Source organism: Ranitomeya imitator, chromosome 2 (genome assembly GCF_032444005.1).
Source record: "Ranitomeya imitator isolate aRanImi1 chromosome 2, aRanImi1.pri, whole genome shotgun sequence".
NCBI classification, from domain to species: domain Eukaryota; kingdom Metazoa; phylum Chordata; class Amphibia; order Anura; family Dendrobatidae; genus Ranitomeya; species Ranitomeya imitator.
In genome coordinates, this window is record NC_091283.1 from 527,063,511 (window position 1) to 527,082,235 (window position 18,725).

The 18,725-nt window shown below is 41.0% G+C and overlaps 1 protein-coding gene across 9 annotated transcripts in view; it reads right to left on the minus strand.

The window, feature by feature from the left end:
* Nucleotides 1-375: 375 nt before the first annotated feature.
* LOC138664846 (protein NDRG3-like) overlaps nucleotides 376-18,725 on the minus strand; it is a 60,815-nt gene continuing 42,465 nt past the window's right edge. For 5 of the 9 annotated variants that reach the window (XM_069751842.1, XM_069751846.1, XM_069751841.1 and 2 more), the window contains 13 exons: nucleotides 18,250-18,370; nucleotides 18,021-18,083; nucleotides 17,535-17,595; nucleotides 16,346-16,432; nucleotides 15,994-16,050; nucleotides 15,747-15,850; nucleotides 13,339-13,401; nucleotides 12,200-12,251; nucleotides 11,975-12,022; nucleotides 10,751-10,786; nucleotides 4,658-4,709; nucleotides 4,109-4,147; nucleotides 376-3,399 (listed from right to left, as the gene is read on the minus strand). In XM_069751842.1, the coding sequence (XP_069607943.1) occupies nucleotides 3,218-3,399; nucleotides 4,109-4,147; nucleotides 4,658-4,709; nucleotides 10,751-10,786; nucleotides 11,975-12,022; nucleotides 12,200-12,251; nucleotides 13,339-13,401; nucleotides 15,747-15,850; nucleotides 15,994-16,050; nucleotides 16,346-16,432; nucleotides 17,535-17,595; nucleotides 18,021-18,083; nucleotides 18,250-18,370 (965 nt within the window). In that variant the 3' untranslated portion in view covers nucleotides 376-3,217. The remainder of the gene's footprint in view (nucleotides 3,400-4,108; nucleotides 4,148-4,657; nucleotides 4,710-10,750; nucleotides 10,787-11,974; nucleotides 12,023-12,199; nucleotides 12,252-13,338; nucleotides 13,402-15,746; nucleotides 15,851-15,993; nucleotides 16,051-16,345; nucleotides 16,433-17,534; nucleotides 17,596-18,020; nucleotides 18,084-18,249; nucleotides 18,371-18,725) is intronic. The other 4 variants (XM_069751847.1, XM_069751844.1, XM_069751843.1 and 1 more) reach the window with 1 other exon arrangement.

Consider the following 18,725-nt stretch of genomic DNA (forward strand, 5'->3'; position numbering starts at 1 on the left):
CTGAAGGAGAGTTTCCGCTCCTTCAGACCCTGGGAACCATTGGAAACCCAATGCACTGCATTGGGTTTCGAGTTTCGGCCGACACCAACTTTTTTATAGGATCGGCCGATTTCACTCGACCCGACTTTTGAAAAAGTCGGGTTTCGTGAAACCCGACCCTATAAAAGTAAAGGTCGCTCAACCCTACTAACCAACTCCATCAAAGTCGTAAAACTTTTGCACAGCCAAGTGTTTAAACGCCAGAAATGTGACAAAACACTAATGAATTGGAATCAGTCAGTGTAGATACAATGTGATTTTGTGAATAACCCTTTAGACTTCTACAGCTGCAGGACAGGACACAGCAGTTTTCATTATTAATAAGAACAGAGTCCATTAGAATGACAATGCTTTTATTTAAACAGCAGAAAACTATTAGAACGGTTATACTCGAGTCTACATTCTTGTTCAACTACAGGAAAATATATAATATAGGCTTGCTAATAAGATAGAAAGTAGTAAATCCCTTTACATTTTAATCGGTCTATTACTACTGCTGGCTAAAAAGGTGACTAGGCACAAAACAGTCATGTCCATCTGTAACCCACAGGGGGCGCTCAAAAGGTGCTAAGGAGGGGGCACAGCTCTAGGATATAACAAAAAAAAACAAAACATGACAACAATGTCTACATTCTACAGTAGTGGACCTGGTACGAGGTGTATGAGAAGTCAGTAGCTGCGGCTTGAGAAGCCCAGAACTGGCAGCATTTCACTAATTTTTTGGTATTTGAACAAGTGACTCTTCATTTCCACTATACACATGTATAGATCCAACTAGACCCCAAAACCAATTTAGCCAAAACAATTGCTTCTGCCTTATTTTCTTCATTCTATATTTAAGGCCAACCAATATACACATATTGTTTTCTGAATCAGTGCAGTTTCTAAGGACCAGTCATGGTAGGACAGGGTCATTAATATAGGTCTCGCAAAGTAGCTCTGGGGAAAGGGTGTGGTATGGAGACCCTGATCTCTGTCAGTGTGCACCAACTCTGAAATGAATAACCCAAAGCATGAGAAGGTCAGACAACACTTTACCCATGGAGCTCTGGCATCCTCTAATATATTTTTGTACCAGGACTGATCCTTTATTTTACAATATTTTTACTCTAAAGACATGCCCTTTTTAATTTATTTTTTCTAATTACTAGTCTTTCCATTAACAGAATGCATAGGAATAACATAACAATGGCCTAGTGATAAATAGGTCATCAACATCAGATCAATTGGCACTGATCTGCTGCGGCTGGATGTAGACCATATCAGCTGATGTCTGAAGAGGAAACCATGTACATTGCTTTATGGCCGCTGATCACTACTGCTGTTGATCTCTTCACTTGAATAGACCATAGGCTACAGTTTACAGTATTTGGCAGCAGCCACTGAATGAAATACAGCGATTCACTCCACTACTCTGGCCAGATCTAGGCAATGTATGATCAGTGGTGGTGCTGTACAGCATCGATCTCATGTTGAGGACTAGTGATGCGCAAACATGCTCAGATAATCAGTTATCCGAGCATGCTTGGATGCCAACTAAATGGCTTTGGTGTGCTCGAAATATATGCTCATTTTGACAGCAACACCACATGCAGGATTGCCTGATGCGTTGCGACTGAACAGCAGGTGCAGACACTCAAACGTTTTTTTGGAGCATGCCAAACACACTTTGCTAGCACCTGGGAATGCTTGAACACCACCTTATCCAAGCATATTTGCTCATCAGTATTGAAGACCTATTCTACACATGGCTCATGAATAGGTTATTGAAAACCCCTTTAAAACACTGAAGCATCTACAATTTAGCAGTTCTTTAATACCTCCTGGAAATACAGAATTTGTACAGAACCACACAACCATTGACATGGGAAATGGCAAGGCCCAGCTGTAAAAGGCTGTCAGTATTGACTGGAGAGTGTAGGGACACTGGATATTGACTGAACTACCAATTCATTCACATTTCCAGGAGGCATTTGAGCAGATGTTCAAAAGAGGAATTTAAAAAAAAGTTAGAATACAGGATTTACTTCAGTTAAAATAAGACAAAAAAAACAAAAAACAACATTACTTGTTAATGGGAAGAGTTAATAACTCAATGGCAGTGTCAGCACAAAGTGACCATTTAAACCAAACAAGTGCTCCGTGTACCCTTAGGTGGCCAAGACAAGTTTAGTGCATCTTCTCTACTTCTCCATCCATCTCTGGCACCTGTAAAGCTGGAACGGCCATATATAAAAGGATGGTAGCTGGAGACTGACCACCATTAGATCAGAAGGTGCAATAAACTTTTTACCCACCACAGGGAGCACCTTGCACGTGTACTTGATTGGTCTTTGTGCTGGGAGACCTCCTTCAGGTGCTGAGCTACACTACCAAATGTTGGACCAGAGTGGTGCAAGTTCTGGCAGGAGAGCAGATCATTTTTTTTTTTTTTTTTTTTTTTAACATCACACAGTCTAATGCAAAGGATCACTATTATCAGCTTTCTGCATTTTAATAGGATATTCATAAATTTTTGATCAACAGAGTGAAGTGACAAAGGCAAAAAAAAACAAAAACATACAAAAGTACGAAGAACAGCTATGACAACTGGATAATGGGTAACCACCAAGAGACTTCCTGACGGTTCCTTTGGTCTTCTACATTTCAGAAGTTAAAATCATGAGAAGATCCCTTTGTGTCTCTGGTAAAGGCTCAGATTTGCTCACATGAGATATCGGCAGTGTGTTCCTAAACCATATAGCTGTATGAAGAAAGTTCTACATCAAGTGCAATAACGTTCATTACACCACAGGAAATCTAGAGACCACCAATACATTTTTCTCCTGCAAGGAAATAATTCTCTGGTTAACACTGGGTGTAAAGACTGGGAAAGGGGGGAGGGGAAAAAAAAAGAAAGAAAGTGAACCCATGTCAGCTATAAACAAAATACGTGAGATTCAGTGCATGTCACAGAACAGTCCAACCACAAGAAAACTCCAGGAATGATACAAAGGAAAGAATTACGCAGTTAGAAAGAAAATCCATCAAATACTAATCTGAGAAGGATACAGAATAGTTCATGCACATTATACATGTCGATGGTTTCATGGGAAGAAATGGGAAGGACATTTCCAGGGTCACTCAGGTTGCAGGTGTGCACGGGTCCATAGTACAGCAGACAGGCGGAGGATACGATCTAGCATGATAGCTCTATTGTCTGCGGAGCCTCTTCGATGTCCTGTGTCGTTGCAGAGCCTGGCGTGGTGTCTACTGTGGCACTGCTGGTCTGGGAGCGGCTTCGGGGCACCTCAGTTGAGCCACTGCTGGAGGCAGACTGGGTACGAGCACGTGCGAGCCTGGTCATACTGCAAGTTGCCACTGGAAAGAAATGGAAATCTACATTAGACTCACCAAGGCCGAATGGCTACAACTCAGCCAGACACTGTTATATGGAGCAATAAACAGAACTGACTGGATGTTGAGGGTTACTGTACATTCAATGCCTAAGCAACATCACCATTTAGTCAGAGCTGCCATGTTAAAGGGATCCTAATTTTTGTATAAACTGACAATATGTGCCCAACCTCCTCCAGGGTCAGATCTTGGGGCAGTGGCTGTAGCCAGCGCTACACTGGAACCATATATATGCTCCGCAACATCTGCAGTGAAGGCGTTACATTGTGACCACAAACGTATGAATGCGCATTGTGTATAGAAGCTACTTTTTTTTTTTTAACAGATGCACACCTGTTAACAGGTTGTGCTCTGCTTGGCTTGATTAGTTCAGCTCCACTTAGGTCACTTGAGCAAAACTGCAATACCACACAGAGCCTGTAGAGCGGTGCGGTGCTGTTCTCACTCTTGAACCACCATTGGATTATACAAAAATTAGGGAAAATCCTTTAGCCTTAGACTCCGATATAAAAACTCAGACATGCATCATGCACAAACATGCCGACAAGCCACTGTACGGTGCAGTTACATAACACATCACATTTACATCCACCAACAAAGCACAAGTCACAGGCTACTGACAGCAGCAACATCCCAAGACGTGCTGAACGCCTTCTGGCTGCACTACAGATACCTGATTCACCGCTCAAGTGACTGAGCTGAACGTATGGAACTGCAGGGACACACAACAGGAGAAAAGGGCACACAGCAAACCGTTAGGAGCACAAGAAATGGACTAGATCCACGCTATGTATTCAGACATTTTCCAGTACACCTTGTATCAATTCCTCAGTATTGAAAATCTGCTTGGTGCTATACACTAGGACTTTCCATAGTCTGCAATATCCAGCAGGTGACAAATGCTGATATTCAGGAGGATCATGGAGTTCTAACGGAATATGTCTTAGGGTTCATTTAGATGAGCGTTTACCATCCCTGTGTGACAATCACACATGGACCAATTGTAGCCAGTGCACTTTTTTTCCCCCGCTGTTCAGGAGAAAAAAAAACAAACAAAAAAAACCAAAAAAACAAGAGACACTGAAGAACCCCAACCCATCAACCAAGCTTCCATAGATGAACACCAGGGGGTGCTGTGTCCATAATACCAAAAGGCAATTACAATACTCCTGCAATAGAGCAGACTCCATTACTGGGAACTAAAAATATTAAAGTTACTTACTGTATCCCAGTCCTTGTATGAAATATTTCATGGCCTCTGCCAGTTTTCCAGGCTATATAAAATAGTGACAAAATACAGTTTGTCTCAGACATACTGTTATAGTAAACCAAATGAGGAAAGAAAGACGGACATGCAGTGTTTAAAATATCCCTAAACTAAAAAACAACATTTTAGTAACAGGCTTAACCCCTTAGTGACAGAGCCAATTTGGAACTTAATGACCGGGCCAATTTTTACAATTCTGACCACTGTCATTTTATGAGGTTATAACTCAGGAACGCTGATTCGGGGATTGTTTTTTCGTGACATGTTGTACTTCATGTTAATGGTAACATTTCTTCGATATTACTTGCGATTATTTATGAAAAAAATGGAAATATGGTGAAAATTTTTAAAATTTTGCCATTTTCAAACTTCATTTTTATGCCCTTAAATCACCGAGATGTCACACAAAATAGTTACTAAACAACATTTCCCACATATCTACAGTACATCACAATTTTGGAAACAATTTTTTTTTTTTTGTTAGGAAGTTATAAGGGTTAGGCTTCTTTCACACTTCCGTCGGTACGGGGCAGTCAAAGCGTCGGCGCAACGTACCGACGGACAGTGGTGATTTTTTGCACAACGTAGGCAGCGGACGCAGTGTTTCAACGCGTCTGCTGCCCATTGTGAAGTCCCAGGGAGGAGGGGGTGGAGTTCCGGCTAGGCCTGCGCAAGTCAAAATGCAGGACCAGACGTACGAAAAAAAACGTTCCCTTGAACATTTTTTCACTATGACGGTCCGCCAAATACCGACGCATCCAGTACACGACGTATGGAACGTGTGTCCATATGTCGCGATGCATCGGTAATACAAGTCTATGGAGAAAAAAAAAAAAAACGCATCCTGCGGGCAACTTTGCAGGATGCATTTTCTCCAAAACGACGCATTGCGACGGAGGCCAAACGATGCAAGTGTGAAAGTAGCCTTAAAAGTTGACCAGCGATTTCTTATTTTTACAACAAAGTTTACAAAACCATTTTTTATTTAGGGACAATCTCACATTTAAAGTCACTTTGAGGGGTGTACTGGACAGAAAATACCCAAACTTGACACCATTCTAATAACTACACCCCTCAAGGTGCTCAAAACCACATTCAATAAGTTTATTAACCCTTTACATGCTTCACAGCAACTGAAAATGTGGAAGGAAAAAAAAAAAAATATGAACATTTACTTTTTTTGCAAACATTTTACTTCAGAACCAATTTTTTTTTTTTTTTTTTATTTTCACAAAGGTTAAAAGAAAATCAACCACAAAATTTGTTGTGCAATGTGGGGATAAACCACTGTTTGGGCGCATGGCAGGGCTTGGAAGAGAAGGAGCGCCATTTGACTTTCAATTCAGAATTGGCTGGAATTGAGATCGGACACCATGTCTTCCCCCCCCCCCCACACAAAAATGATTTTTTAGCCCCCAATTTGTTTATTTTCGCAAGGGTAACAGGATAAACTGGACCCCAAAATTGTTGTCCAAATCACTCCTGAGTACGCAGATACCCCATATGTGGGGGTAAATCACTGTTTGGGCGCACGGCATAGCTCAGAAGGAAGGGAGCACCATTTGACTTTTTGAATGCAAAATTTGCTGTCGCGTTTGGAGACCCCCTGATGTACCTAAACAGTAGAAACTAACTCCAACTCCAATTCTACCAACTCCAATTCTAACTCCAACCCTAACCCCAACACACCCCTAACGCTAATCCCAATCCATAACCCTAATCAAAACCCCAACGCCAAAACACCGCTAATCCCAACCCTAACCAAATCCCCAAGCCCAATACACCCCTAATCATAATTTCAGCCCCAACCCTAACTTTAGCCCCAACCCGAAAATAGAAATACATACTTTTTTTTAATATATTTTTTTTTAACTAAGGGGGTTATTTATTATTTTTTTATTTTGATCACTGTGATAGGATCTCACAGTGACCAAAATAAAACAGTGACCAAAATAAAACAAGAGGAAGAATCTTCCTCTGCCGGCACATCACGGCGGGCACACTGCACATGCGCCCGCCATTTTCTTCCCGGAGGAAGAAGCGAGCGACCAGGAGGGGACACATGAGGACCCAGGGACATCGGTAAGTATGATAGAGTCCCCAAATACCCCTATTTCTCTGTCCTCTGATGTGTGATCACAGAGGACAGACGAACAAGCAGCTTTTTTTTTTCTCTTTTTTGCGTTAGCCGGTAAATGGTTAGTTACCGGCGATGACAACCTGGGGGTTGGTAAAAAAAAACCCAAATCATGTTCTCTGGGGTCTCTGCTACCCTCGGCAACCGAGACCCCAGAGAAAATCCTACTCTGGGGGGCGCTATTCACTTTTTCCACAGCGCCGTTAATTAACGGCGCTGTGGTTTAGGTACCCTTAACTGTCGCCGTCAAAAGGCGTATCGGCGGTCGTTGAGGGGTTAAGCTGTCCTTTCCACATGTTTTGCATCCGATGTCTGCAAGGATTTTTCTACAGATTTTAATTTATTATGCATGAATAAAGACTAATCGATTTTAATGAGCTGGAACACATTCTTCCTCATCTTCTGTTGAAAACGTCTAGGTCAGGAAGAAGTTCCATGCTCTGGTGGTTGTCGGTGAGCTGGCTGTGGCTCTTGTAGTCCACACATTTTCTATCTATCTTTTTTCACCCTTTTTCCCTTACCGTTTAACTATTAAATTTATAAAATCAATAAAATTTGTTGGAAAATTGGCAGTCTGGTCTCCAATACAAACTACGCATCTCTGAGTGTTTGTGTGAGACATTGTACTTTATGTTCATGGTAAATTTTGGTTGATATAATTTGGGTGTATTTATGAAAACGTAGTTAATAAATATCCCACATGTACACTTTACATCTGCATAATTTTTTTAAACCATTTTTGTTAGGTAGTTAGAATGGTTCAAAGTTGATCAGCAATCTCATTTTCCAAAACCATTTTTCTATGTGTATTACCATTCTTCTAAAGATGTGTATTTTATTGGTACTGCTACACTATTATGTGTATTACCATTCTTGCTCAATGTTTATTGTATATTTGTGCTGATATGTATAGTTTATAGGGTAAGTGCAATTAATGGGCTGGCCACTAGATGGGGCATTATAGTGTACACAGCTTTCATCTACTGCAGGGGTGGGGAACCTCAGGCCCCAGGGCCATTTACGGCTCTCGATTACCTTATCAGGCCCCTGAGCAGATTCTCATGGACCGCATTCTTGGGCAGGGAGCTGTATTTTGATTACAACCAGCTCATTAAATTTCTTCTTGCTCTGTTAGCACACATGCAGTGTTCACTACTGAACAGTGAAGGGCATGTAATGAAAGATTAAGTCCTGAAACCAGTGCCAGAGTAAGGAAGTACTTTGTGGGCGGAGTTTGTACGGCCCCCGAAGGATGGTATAAATATCCAAGTGGCCCTCTGCAGGGAAGAGAAAGAAAAAAAAAAGAAAAGAAAAGAAAAGAAAAAAAGGAAAAAAAAAAAGACTCCCCACCCCTGATCTAGTGTGTAGTGTAGGAAATTGTCAACACAGGAGGGGCTGCTGTGTGATAAGGTTAGGAACGTTTCCTGGTAGGAGTAGAAGGGCCCAGGCACCCGAATAGTCCACATGGGCTCAAGGCCCAGGACACCACAGCAGCCACGCAACGTTCTAAGAAGGGAAGCTTAGCCATTCGGAGTCTATAGGACAGAAGTATGGTATCAAGCAGCAGGATTGCAGCAGTACATAGCAGGAGAAAGGAAGTGTCCCGGAATAGTACAGGACGCAGATGGTTCAACATGTGACATATTATTGCATGGGCGAACCGGGGCGAAACGGACTAGAGATTTCCTAGGCACAGTAAGTCCGAACAGAGAGAACACTCCGATATCGTTTAAGGCGATATCACCCCTTAAAGTACTGAGGACATGGAACAGAGTGCAGGGAAAGAACAGAATGAGAACTGCATGGGACTTGTTGTTGATGTTACTGACAAGAATGTGCTGCCAAGTTGTTCAAGTAAAGTTTCACATGTTGCATTTGAACCGGACTGTCTCAATTCTTGTGAAGCCAACTGCAGAAAGGCCTCAGCACCAGTGGTATCCCTGATGGCATGGTGGAAGAAGACCGGTATGCTGGTTAATGAATGCAGTTTTCATGCAAGAGGTGGCCAGGGCACAGATGCATCGGAGTGCTCGGCCACGACTACAGCCCTGGCACCCTTTGACATCACTACCATTTCAGCACTCAGCAGGGCTTGGAAGGGAAGGAGCACAAGCTTGACTCTTTGAACACAAATATGGCTGGCATGGAGAGAGAGTGCGTCATGTTCCATTTGGCGAGCCCCTGATGTGCCTAAACAGTGGAAACCCCCCCACAAGTGACCCCATTTTGAAAACTAAACCCACTGAACAAATGTATGGACTTTAAGTCAATTTATCTAGGAGGTGTGGCAAGTGCATTAAACACCCAGAAGCTTCACAGAAGTTTATAATGTAGAGCTGTGAATATGAAAAAGTTTTTTTTTCCCCCCAGGAAAAAAGTTGGTTTGACAATTTTACTATCAAACCTATACAATTTATGGTGCAATTGCTCTGCAATTTGAGTATACAGATTCCCCATATGTGGGGGAATACTACTTTTGAGGCACAGTGAAAAGCTCAGAAGGGAAGCAGTGCCACATTTGAGTTCAGATTTGGCTGGAATGGTTTGAGGGTGCAATGTCACATTAGCAGAGCCCCTGAGGTGCCAGAACAGCAAACTACACCTCTCAATGAACTCATCTAGGAGTGCAGTGAGCATGTTGACATCACGTGTGCCTCACAAAAATTTTGACCATCGGGTGGTGAAGAAATGATTACAAAATTAAAAATTTGGGCTAAAACATTTTAGCAGTAAAAATGTAAAGAACCAATAGCAAAAAAATGGACCTCCGTTTGTTGTGCAATTTTATTTTTTTATTTTTTGAGTACATCAATACTCAATACAGTAGTCAGGAACTACTTTTGGGACAGTGCAAAACACAAGGAAAGGAGAACCATATTATAGTGCAGATGTTACCGTTTAGGTTTGCGGGTGAAATGACCCACTGAGAGGACTTTGAGGGGCCTATATATTTGAAACTCACCAAAAGTGATATTTTTAAAAAATGCACCCCTCAAATACTTAAACTTGTCTGAAAAGGTAACTTCAGTTGTTACACAGGAATAAATGTCCAAGCTATTTTTTTTTATTTCTAAAGTCTTACTTTAGCCCCAAATTTCTCACTTTTGCAAGCTGTAACAAAAAAAAAAAAAAAAGAAAAAAAAAAAAAGAAGTGGACCAACAATTGTTTACCCACTTTACATGTGGGCTTGTGGACCAGTGCCTTGCTCATGGTCAAGAAGTTCTGTTTGGAGTAGCGGCAGGGCTCTGAGCAATTGCTAAATTTTTTAAAACACAGATTTGGCTGAAGGCTGGTGGACACCATGTTGCATTTGCAAAGCCCAGACGGTGCCTAAACAGCACAGACTCTCACACAAGTGACCCCATTTTGGAAGCTACACCCCTGAAGGATTTTATACAGGGGTATAGTGAGGGTTTTGAACCCAAAAGGTACTATGCAGAATTTGATAACATTAGGGAGTCATATTGACTGTCATTCGGGTTGAACACAGGAGCTCACTACTCGAGTTTGCATAGGGTACTTGGATATACACAGTATCACGGCTACTCAAGTGATATGCTCAAGTAGCAGCTGCATGATAGGAAAACTGGATGTTATTTGTCACTACACAGAGCCATTTACACATCAGAAGCCAACTAGATGTAACAGTAGTTGTAGTCTAAGCATGAGTAATACAAAATTTCGAGGTTGCCTTCACAGGTCCCAGATAGCCAGTCCGTATAAATCAACTACCAAGAATCGCCTGACAAACTAGTAAAAAACGGTTAATTCGTTGTGAAGTTAGTTTTAATCATGTTCCCACCCCCATTAGCTTGCATAGATCTCATCAGCAGCCATTTAATTGCTGAAGGTCAGAGTAAACCCACCGTCAAACACAAATATGATATAAATTGATAAGAAAACCACTAACCTGCACAGCTTGTGGTAATCCTCCACAATCTGACATCTATAAAAGCAAAAAGTAAAAGAAATTAAGAACATTTTAGGAAGGGATAACAGCAATGCATTTTGTTCAGAGCTATAAGATGAGTGAAATCGGTTTGGGCATTTACACGTGTCAGGTTACCCTTATAACAGTCTATATAGGATTAATGAAGGGGGCATCCGAGAGACCACACAAACCGTACAAAATGATTGAATCACAATACTCAACAGCAATGTTCAGTGGCAGCTCTGTTAGGATGCAGTGAGGGGTGTGCAGAGGATCAGAGATTAAGTGATCACAAATTCATGGTCCATCTTCAGCTACTGCCTATATCAGGCAACACAAAGAAGTCATTGCATCTAGTGATCGTGCCCACTATTAAAGAACAAGAAATTTTCACTGCTCTCCACAGTCCCGGCGTGGGGAGCAGTGAGTATTCTGGCAGCTGTCCTCTGCTTCTAAGCAGTCATGTGCTGCTCAAAAAGCATAAAGAAGCTGCTGGCATCAAAACAAGACGCTGCGAGGGAGCAAAGGGAAGGCAAGTAGGACGGTTTAGGTTTAAGGTTTCTGGTGGGGACCATACATATCAGGATAGGGATGATGGGGCCTGTGCATACCAGGCTAATCTAGTCAATAAGTTTTCCCAGTTTTTTGTGGTAAAATTGGGTACCTTGGCTTATACTCAGGTTGGCTAATGCTTGAGTATATACAGTAGCTGGTACTGTAAACTTCAGCTGAAAATTGGCATAAAAACAAAAAACATAGAAACGCCCAGTGAGAACGTCGCCTAAGAATGCTCAGTGTAGAGCACTGTATGAAGACGAGCCTAGCTTCAGTTTCATTAGCCAATATTAAAAATGCAAACAGAATCCTACATTTGTGATTAAGTTATCTAGCCAAAACATGCCAGACAGTTACAAGCGATTGCTTGGCATGCTACACAGGCCGCCACTAAGTGTGGAAACATGCAAATTTGTCATGAATGTTTTAAAATTCAGAAGCCATGATGAAGACTGAATGAAATGCCTCAATTTGACTGGCACCATTACTATCCAACTGCCCCCATAATTAGTGGTTTCTATAGAAAGCAGAGGCAGCCAAGTGGTGAAGTGTGGGGCCCATCTGTCAGGCTGCATCTTTAGTCACAGCACATTGCCATTCTGGTACAATAGGTTCGTTTTCTAAAGCTAGTTACTGGTTATAGCTCACCTTTAGTAGGGTTGTTCTTGTTGGATCTAACCTTGAGTTGCATTCTACCTACAAATCAAAAAGGGAAAAAAAAAAAAAAAAGTTAGCTGTATTCATAAGTTTCTACAAGCTTTTCTACAGCTTGCTGTTAATCTAGGAAAGGTCTTCAATTTCTGATTTTCAGCAGATCCAACAGGCTGACAGCCTCTTTGTATGTCTGGTAACAGTGATAAGAAAAATACTTGCCACAACATCGACTGCAGGAGAGTTGTCACCAACCACCAACAAGGCAGGACACCTAGAAAAGAAACCGGATACTTCATGGCATGAGAGGCTTTGTGACAGACAACAGAATCCGTGAAGTAGTGTGTATGATCTACGTAAAGCCGTACACCATTATAATACACATTCACAGGGACTCCACGTGTGGTCGTACAGTACCACTGAAGAAATACTCAAGAGCATAGATGTCAAACTGTAAATCTGGCCCGAGACATTATATTTGGCCTGACAAAAAAAAAAAAAAAAAACCCAAATGTCTACTACCCGTCAATAGACAGCGCATGCACCACTGATACTACAAATCCTGTTTCCCCGTCTGGCACACTCCCTGGTTACTGCCCTCCATCTCAACATTCTGGGCACAGATATGTTATTGAGCTGATGGGCTCATGCCAGGATTTATTTTAATTGCTTTATTTGGTCATGTATTTTTACATCTTACTCTTTGTTCACCCCCATCATCTTGACCGATTTCAGTGCCGTTTGTGCTTCTGATGTTCTACTTCCCTTATTTTTCCTTCCATTGGATTACCACACACTTTCCATTCCCCTGTTTACTGCCTTCCCCACAACCCCAACTTCTCCAGAGCAGAGGTTCTCCCTACCCTAGGCAGATTCCCTTCACCACTGTCATAAATAAAGGTTAGCCAGCGACTGTTTTAAGTTTTTAGGCTTGGTCTATTGTGTATTTGAGTAGGACATCCTTTCTCCTGAGGAAGAATAATTCATAAGGCATGATGTTATGCATGACAGAACCCATGTAACAAAAAACAAAAAACACCTTGTAGCACAATTTTGTAATATAAAACCACTGCTGTAATATTAAGTTGATATTTTGAAGGAACACCTTGTTCTATTATACCCTGTCTGGTTGAAATCTCAGCGGTAAGGGGCTGGGGGGGGGGGGGGGGGGGACAACAACAAAAAAAACACTTGGGAGGAGGAGACCCATCTACAGCCTCTGTGCACCAACATCTAATTAGCAGAGAACGTCAAATGTGGATATAAGAGCAATACACATTTTTGCAAAGGTATCAATTTAATCAGAATGACAGAATATCTTTACAAAATTGCACTGACAGGTTCTCTTTGACCCCACTTACCCGAGCGTGCCTTCAGAAGAGTCGCATGGAAGCGCTGGTCTTTCAATTTCAAGATCTTTGCGACTAGTAAAGGAATAAAAGAGGATTTGTGTAATTACAGTTAACATTTAGTGAACAACTCCATAGCATCAGTAAGAAAGATACACACAACAAACCTTGATTGGCACAGCTTCTTAAAACACCAAGGATTAGGTCCCTGAACTCATGGTATGTATCATCACAGGTGAACCTACCAGTCTCCAGGGGGTACTTTCACTGCCCAGCACATTGACCACCCGATTTAGGGTTAGGATAGTTTCGCAGGCACACTTCTGATCATACACAGACTTTGAATGCACCTATATTTATTTTTTGCCCATACTGCTGATTAATGTTTAACTTTGTGCCAATAACTCAGAATCAGTGCGATATATTAAAGGGACACTGTCACCTGAATTTGGAGGGAACAATCTTCAGCCATGGAGGCGGGGTTTTGGGGTTTTTGATTCACCCTTTCCTTACCCGCTGGCTGCAATATTGGATTGAAGTTCATTCTCTGTCCTCCGTACTACATGCCTGCACAAGGTGCAATCTTGCCTTGTGCAGGCGTGTACTATGGAGGACAGAATGAAATTCAATCCAATATTGCAGCCAGCATGCAGCCAGCGGGTAAGGAAAGGGTGAATCAAAAACCCCAAAACCCCGCCTCCATGGCTGAAGATGGTTCCCTCCAAATTCAGGTGACAGTGTCCCTTTAAAGTGTTCCAGATTTATTGGCACATAGGCCAGTGTCACACTTGAGTTTTAAAATTTGGCCTGGTCATTGAGGTGAAAATTTACTCGGTTTCTAAGGGGTTAAGGGTACAAGACTGAAAGTTTGGAAATTGTGTCTTTCATTTAATTTCCCATTCAACCCCACCCAAGTCATACCAAACAAATTTTACCACTATAGTGAAGTACAATGTGTGATGAAAAAACCCTCCGAACCGGTTGGATATGTTAAAGCATTCCAGAGACTGTTTTCAAACATTGTACTTTAATGACAAGGCAATTTTTTTTTTTTTTAAATCTGACCACTGTCACTTTATGTGGTAATAACTGGGTAATGCTTTAACGAATCACACAGATTGAGAGTGTTATGAAGTGCAGTATGTCACAAAAAACGGGGGTAACATTTGTTCGATATGACTTGCATTTGTGAAAATACTGGAAATTTTCTAATTTTGAAAATTTTGCAAACTTAATTCTTATGCCGTTAAGCCAGGAAGTTATGATACACAAAATAGTTAATGTCTACTTTACATCAGCATCATTTTTTATTCTTTTTGTTAGTAAGTTATAAGGGTTAAAAGCTTGACCAGTGATTGTTTGCTTTTTTTTTTTTAGGGGCGGGGGGGGGGGGGAAACTACATAGCATTTTAAGTGACTTGAAGGGGGTGGGGGGTGAGAATGTTTGGAGAACACCCTGAACGGTGATAAAACCTCCACTAGTGACTATTTTGGAAACTACACATCTCAGATTTTATCCAGGAGTATACTAAAAATTTGGAACCCACAGGTATAACAGAATTTGATAACACTAGGTTGTCATATTGAAATTTTTCACAAAAAGGTTTCTTAAAATCAACAGGAAGCGGAGGGCCAGGCGATGGCAGAAGGTACTGGCAGGGGCTTGGGACATAATTTCCCTCCAACAGTATATGTCAGAAGAGAATTTTTTTTTTTGTGGACACTTATGTGATCACTGTTAGGCCGGGGTGAGACGAGTGTATGGCATTCAAATGTGAGAGCATCGGATGTGATATGCTAATGACCCTCGGCTCCTGCTCTGCTGCGAGTGGGAGCTGGGTGTCATGTGTCTGTGCTCAGAGCCTCTTGCACAGCTGCGGAGGAGGCGGAGAAATTTCTCCATTGCCAGGGTCAGCGTATATCGCACAGCACTCGGATGATATCCAAGTGACGTGCATGGTCACTCGCACCTATAGGCTTATATGGGTGCAAGTGAGCCGAGACTCAGCTGAGTGTTGGTGACAATAGTAGCATGCTGCGATTTCACTTGCATGTTGAAAATTGACGAGAAAAAGAAAAACGCTGCTGTGAGCTGCCCCATAGATGAACACTGGTCCGAATGCTATACGATGTTTTATCTCATAGCACTCGTCCGTATTCATAGCTAGTGTGACCCCAGCCTCAATGAAGAACAGCGATTAAAAGTTCGTAAAAACCAGCCCTGATAAGTTCTCCAGTTTCTGAGCTACCCCCCAGCAGCTGAGACTCCAGGGATTTTCAGACTTTTGGGAGGGGGCACTATAGACTTACTTGCGACTGCCATTTTAAAAGAGCAATGAGGGAATAAGGCCAGTGGCCACTTTACAACGGTCGTTAAGGAGCTAAAAACCAAATATTTTGACTACAGATCAGCAAATTACCCGTTATAGGAATTGACAAAGAGTTGAAGGTTTTCTTGATTTATATCCTGGGCAATATGTAATCTGTAGGTCTGAACCAGGTCCAGATTTGACTCCAGTTCTTCCTGTGTAAACAAAACGAGAACTTCTAAAAACATGATAATTGTGCTGTAGGTAGAAATCCTAAGTACCAAGAGGTCAGTTAGTGAAACCAATACATCAATCCAAGCCTTGTAAAGCTGCAGGATGCAGACCAAGCACTACTTACATCACCAAAGAGGTGAGCCAGCACAATGTCCACTATGTTCGATGTCCAGCCAGAGAACTACAAAGATAAGAATTCACGTCAGCTTCATCATAAATAAAAAAAAAAAAAAAAATTATAAATATATATTTTTTTTATATCCTTATTGCTGAGCAATGTTAAGTCCAAATTCATTCTAACAGTGAACATCTCTCCGCACCGCCCATAGTTGTGTCTGCACTTACACATTGCGACATGTAACATACATGGGAAGGTTTGCCATCTTCACAATGGTCGGTATAAAAGCACAGGGGGCTTGTTAACATTCCACTAGACATGTATACAGAATACATAGGGTATGCATGTATGATCTTACCTTGGAAGCGGCCCAATCAATCCAGCCTTTTGCACATGGGTCAATGTTTATTAGGATAAGGCCTTCCACCAAGTTAGGGTGATCGAGCTGTAGAGAGTAAAGATCCTTTACGTCCGAGAGAGATCAGACCCCATAATGGCATAAAACATCATGTCTACAAAGTAAACCTAAAGTTTGCAATAGTCTGCATAGGAGCAGTGTACACAAAAAGGATGCTTTTTGTAATCCAAGACTTGCAAACTAAAATTTATAAAGAAAAAGTTTTGTCGCCAAGCATATACAAACTGGGAGACTCCGATCAGACCTAGGCAACCATACAACGCTCATATTCTCAACCCCCTCCGTAGACTTCCACCCAGTCACCCTGCACACTTGATTTTTATACCTTAATAAAAAAGGCGCCAATCCGACAAATACACAAGGGTAATAAAAATAATTTTGTAATACGAAATCTCTTCATTCCCACAGCGCAGCCCACCTGAACGTGAGTTTCCATATTTTTTGCAAAGATTTCTGGGCGGGACAGATGTCCCCTAGAGTCTGCCTCCAGAGCTTATTTTATTTAAATTTGTTTAAAAGGAGTTTTCCCACGAACATTCATTTTAAAAATCAGTAGATCTTTGAATTATAAATTCCAGAATAGGAGGCTTTAAAAAAAAAAAAAAAAAAAAAAAAAAAAAGTCCCTGTGCTGAGAATCCTATAAATTTGCCCCTACAATGTACTTGTGTAGTGACTGTACAGAAACAACGTATAATCATACCACATCTCCTGGGCAGGGAAGGAAGCAAAAGAAGCATACAGATGGGACAGCATGGGATTCAAGTAGTTTTCAGTAAAACATTTAAAAAACATGCAGGTAAATGCCATCTCAAGAAGAATCAGCTCTGCTACCTAAATACTTTAGCATTCTGCCACATGTGGACCATTCCTGTAATGTGTAAAATATAGGTTAGACCTAGGGCCAATGAAGCTTCACATTAGGTTTATATTGCATTTAAAGGCCAGAAATAAAATGTAACACTGCTTATCTGCTTTATCAAAGTAATATTTTGATAAATCATAGGAATAAGACGATCAAATTGATTGTACAGGACTAAAATGTAAAGCATATTAATTGTCAGAGGTTTCCCCTCTATACAATTTTAGGTTTACTTCCAAGCTAGGGTGGGAGGCTTGTAGGGTACTCACCGTAAACTTTGATAAGACATAGGCACCAGCTCCAACGCCAATTCCGATGATTGAGGTCAGGCTTTAAAAAAAAAAAAAAAAAAATTATATTATATTATATTATATTATATTATATTATATTATATTATATTATATTATATTATATTATATTATATTATATTATATATATATATATATATATATATATATATATATATATATAAGTTGACATTTATTCGGTTGAGTGTGTTATGAAGTCTGTGCCACAGAAAAACCATAGCTATATAGTTTTGACATTCTCTGTATACTTATTTCAATCAAATACCAATATGGATGGATTCACCCATTTGATATTTAACAAACGTATATTTAAGGGGAAATTCTTTTTGGTGTACACTTTTCAATGCAATAATTTTTATTTATTTATTTTTAAATATACAAGTTTACCATTCTTCCCACTTATAAATTGTTATTATTCCCTCTGGAAATGTAATAAAAGTTATTTACTTTAGGTGGGTAAGGACCGCAGACAACATCTCAGCCAGTTCGTCCAATGTCGGGTACTGATACCTGTAAGAGGCAAAAAGCACAAAATATCTTACTGTTCATATCAATAGCAAAGCTGAGGAGCCCACTCTGCATGGCACAGATACTTAAATCATTTGTAGATTTACCCCCCCCCCCACTCCTAAAAAAACAAAAACAAAAAAAACACCACACTGATGACTGAACTTACCCAGTGGGGAACGGGGGTGCTCCCACCTGCTGACCTGGAGCATCCACATGGCAAACCGCAAAATACTGGGTAATTTCATGCATGTCTTCATAGTTAAAGAATGTGCTGAAGCAGGATTTGTCTAGAACACAAAGTTACCGTTAGCTGCAGCTCACAGCACATGGACAGCCAGAGAAAAGATCCACGTTGTTAGTGATATTGGACTCGTGTTATTGGTCTGACTGTACATTTACAATAAGATGTTAGGAGGCCCAATAATATCAGCCATACCCTATACTGCCTGTAGCCTTCCACTGCTCCATGAAATAATCTGATGATGCATTGGGTAGAGTAGGCATCTTCACTATATAGCCAAAAGAAGGCATTTGGCAGTTCTCTTCCCAGGAGAGCGCTCTAAAAAGCAGATTCTTGTCCTGGCTGGAAGTGATACAGCAGTATGTTCTGTAGTGTTCTGACCAATGCACCACTATATATTG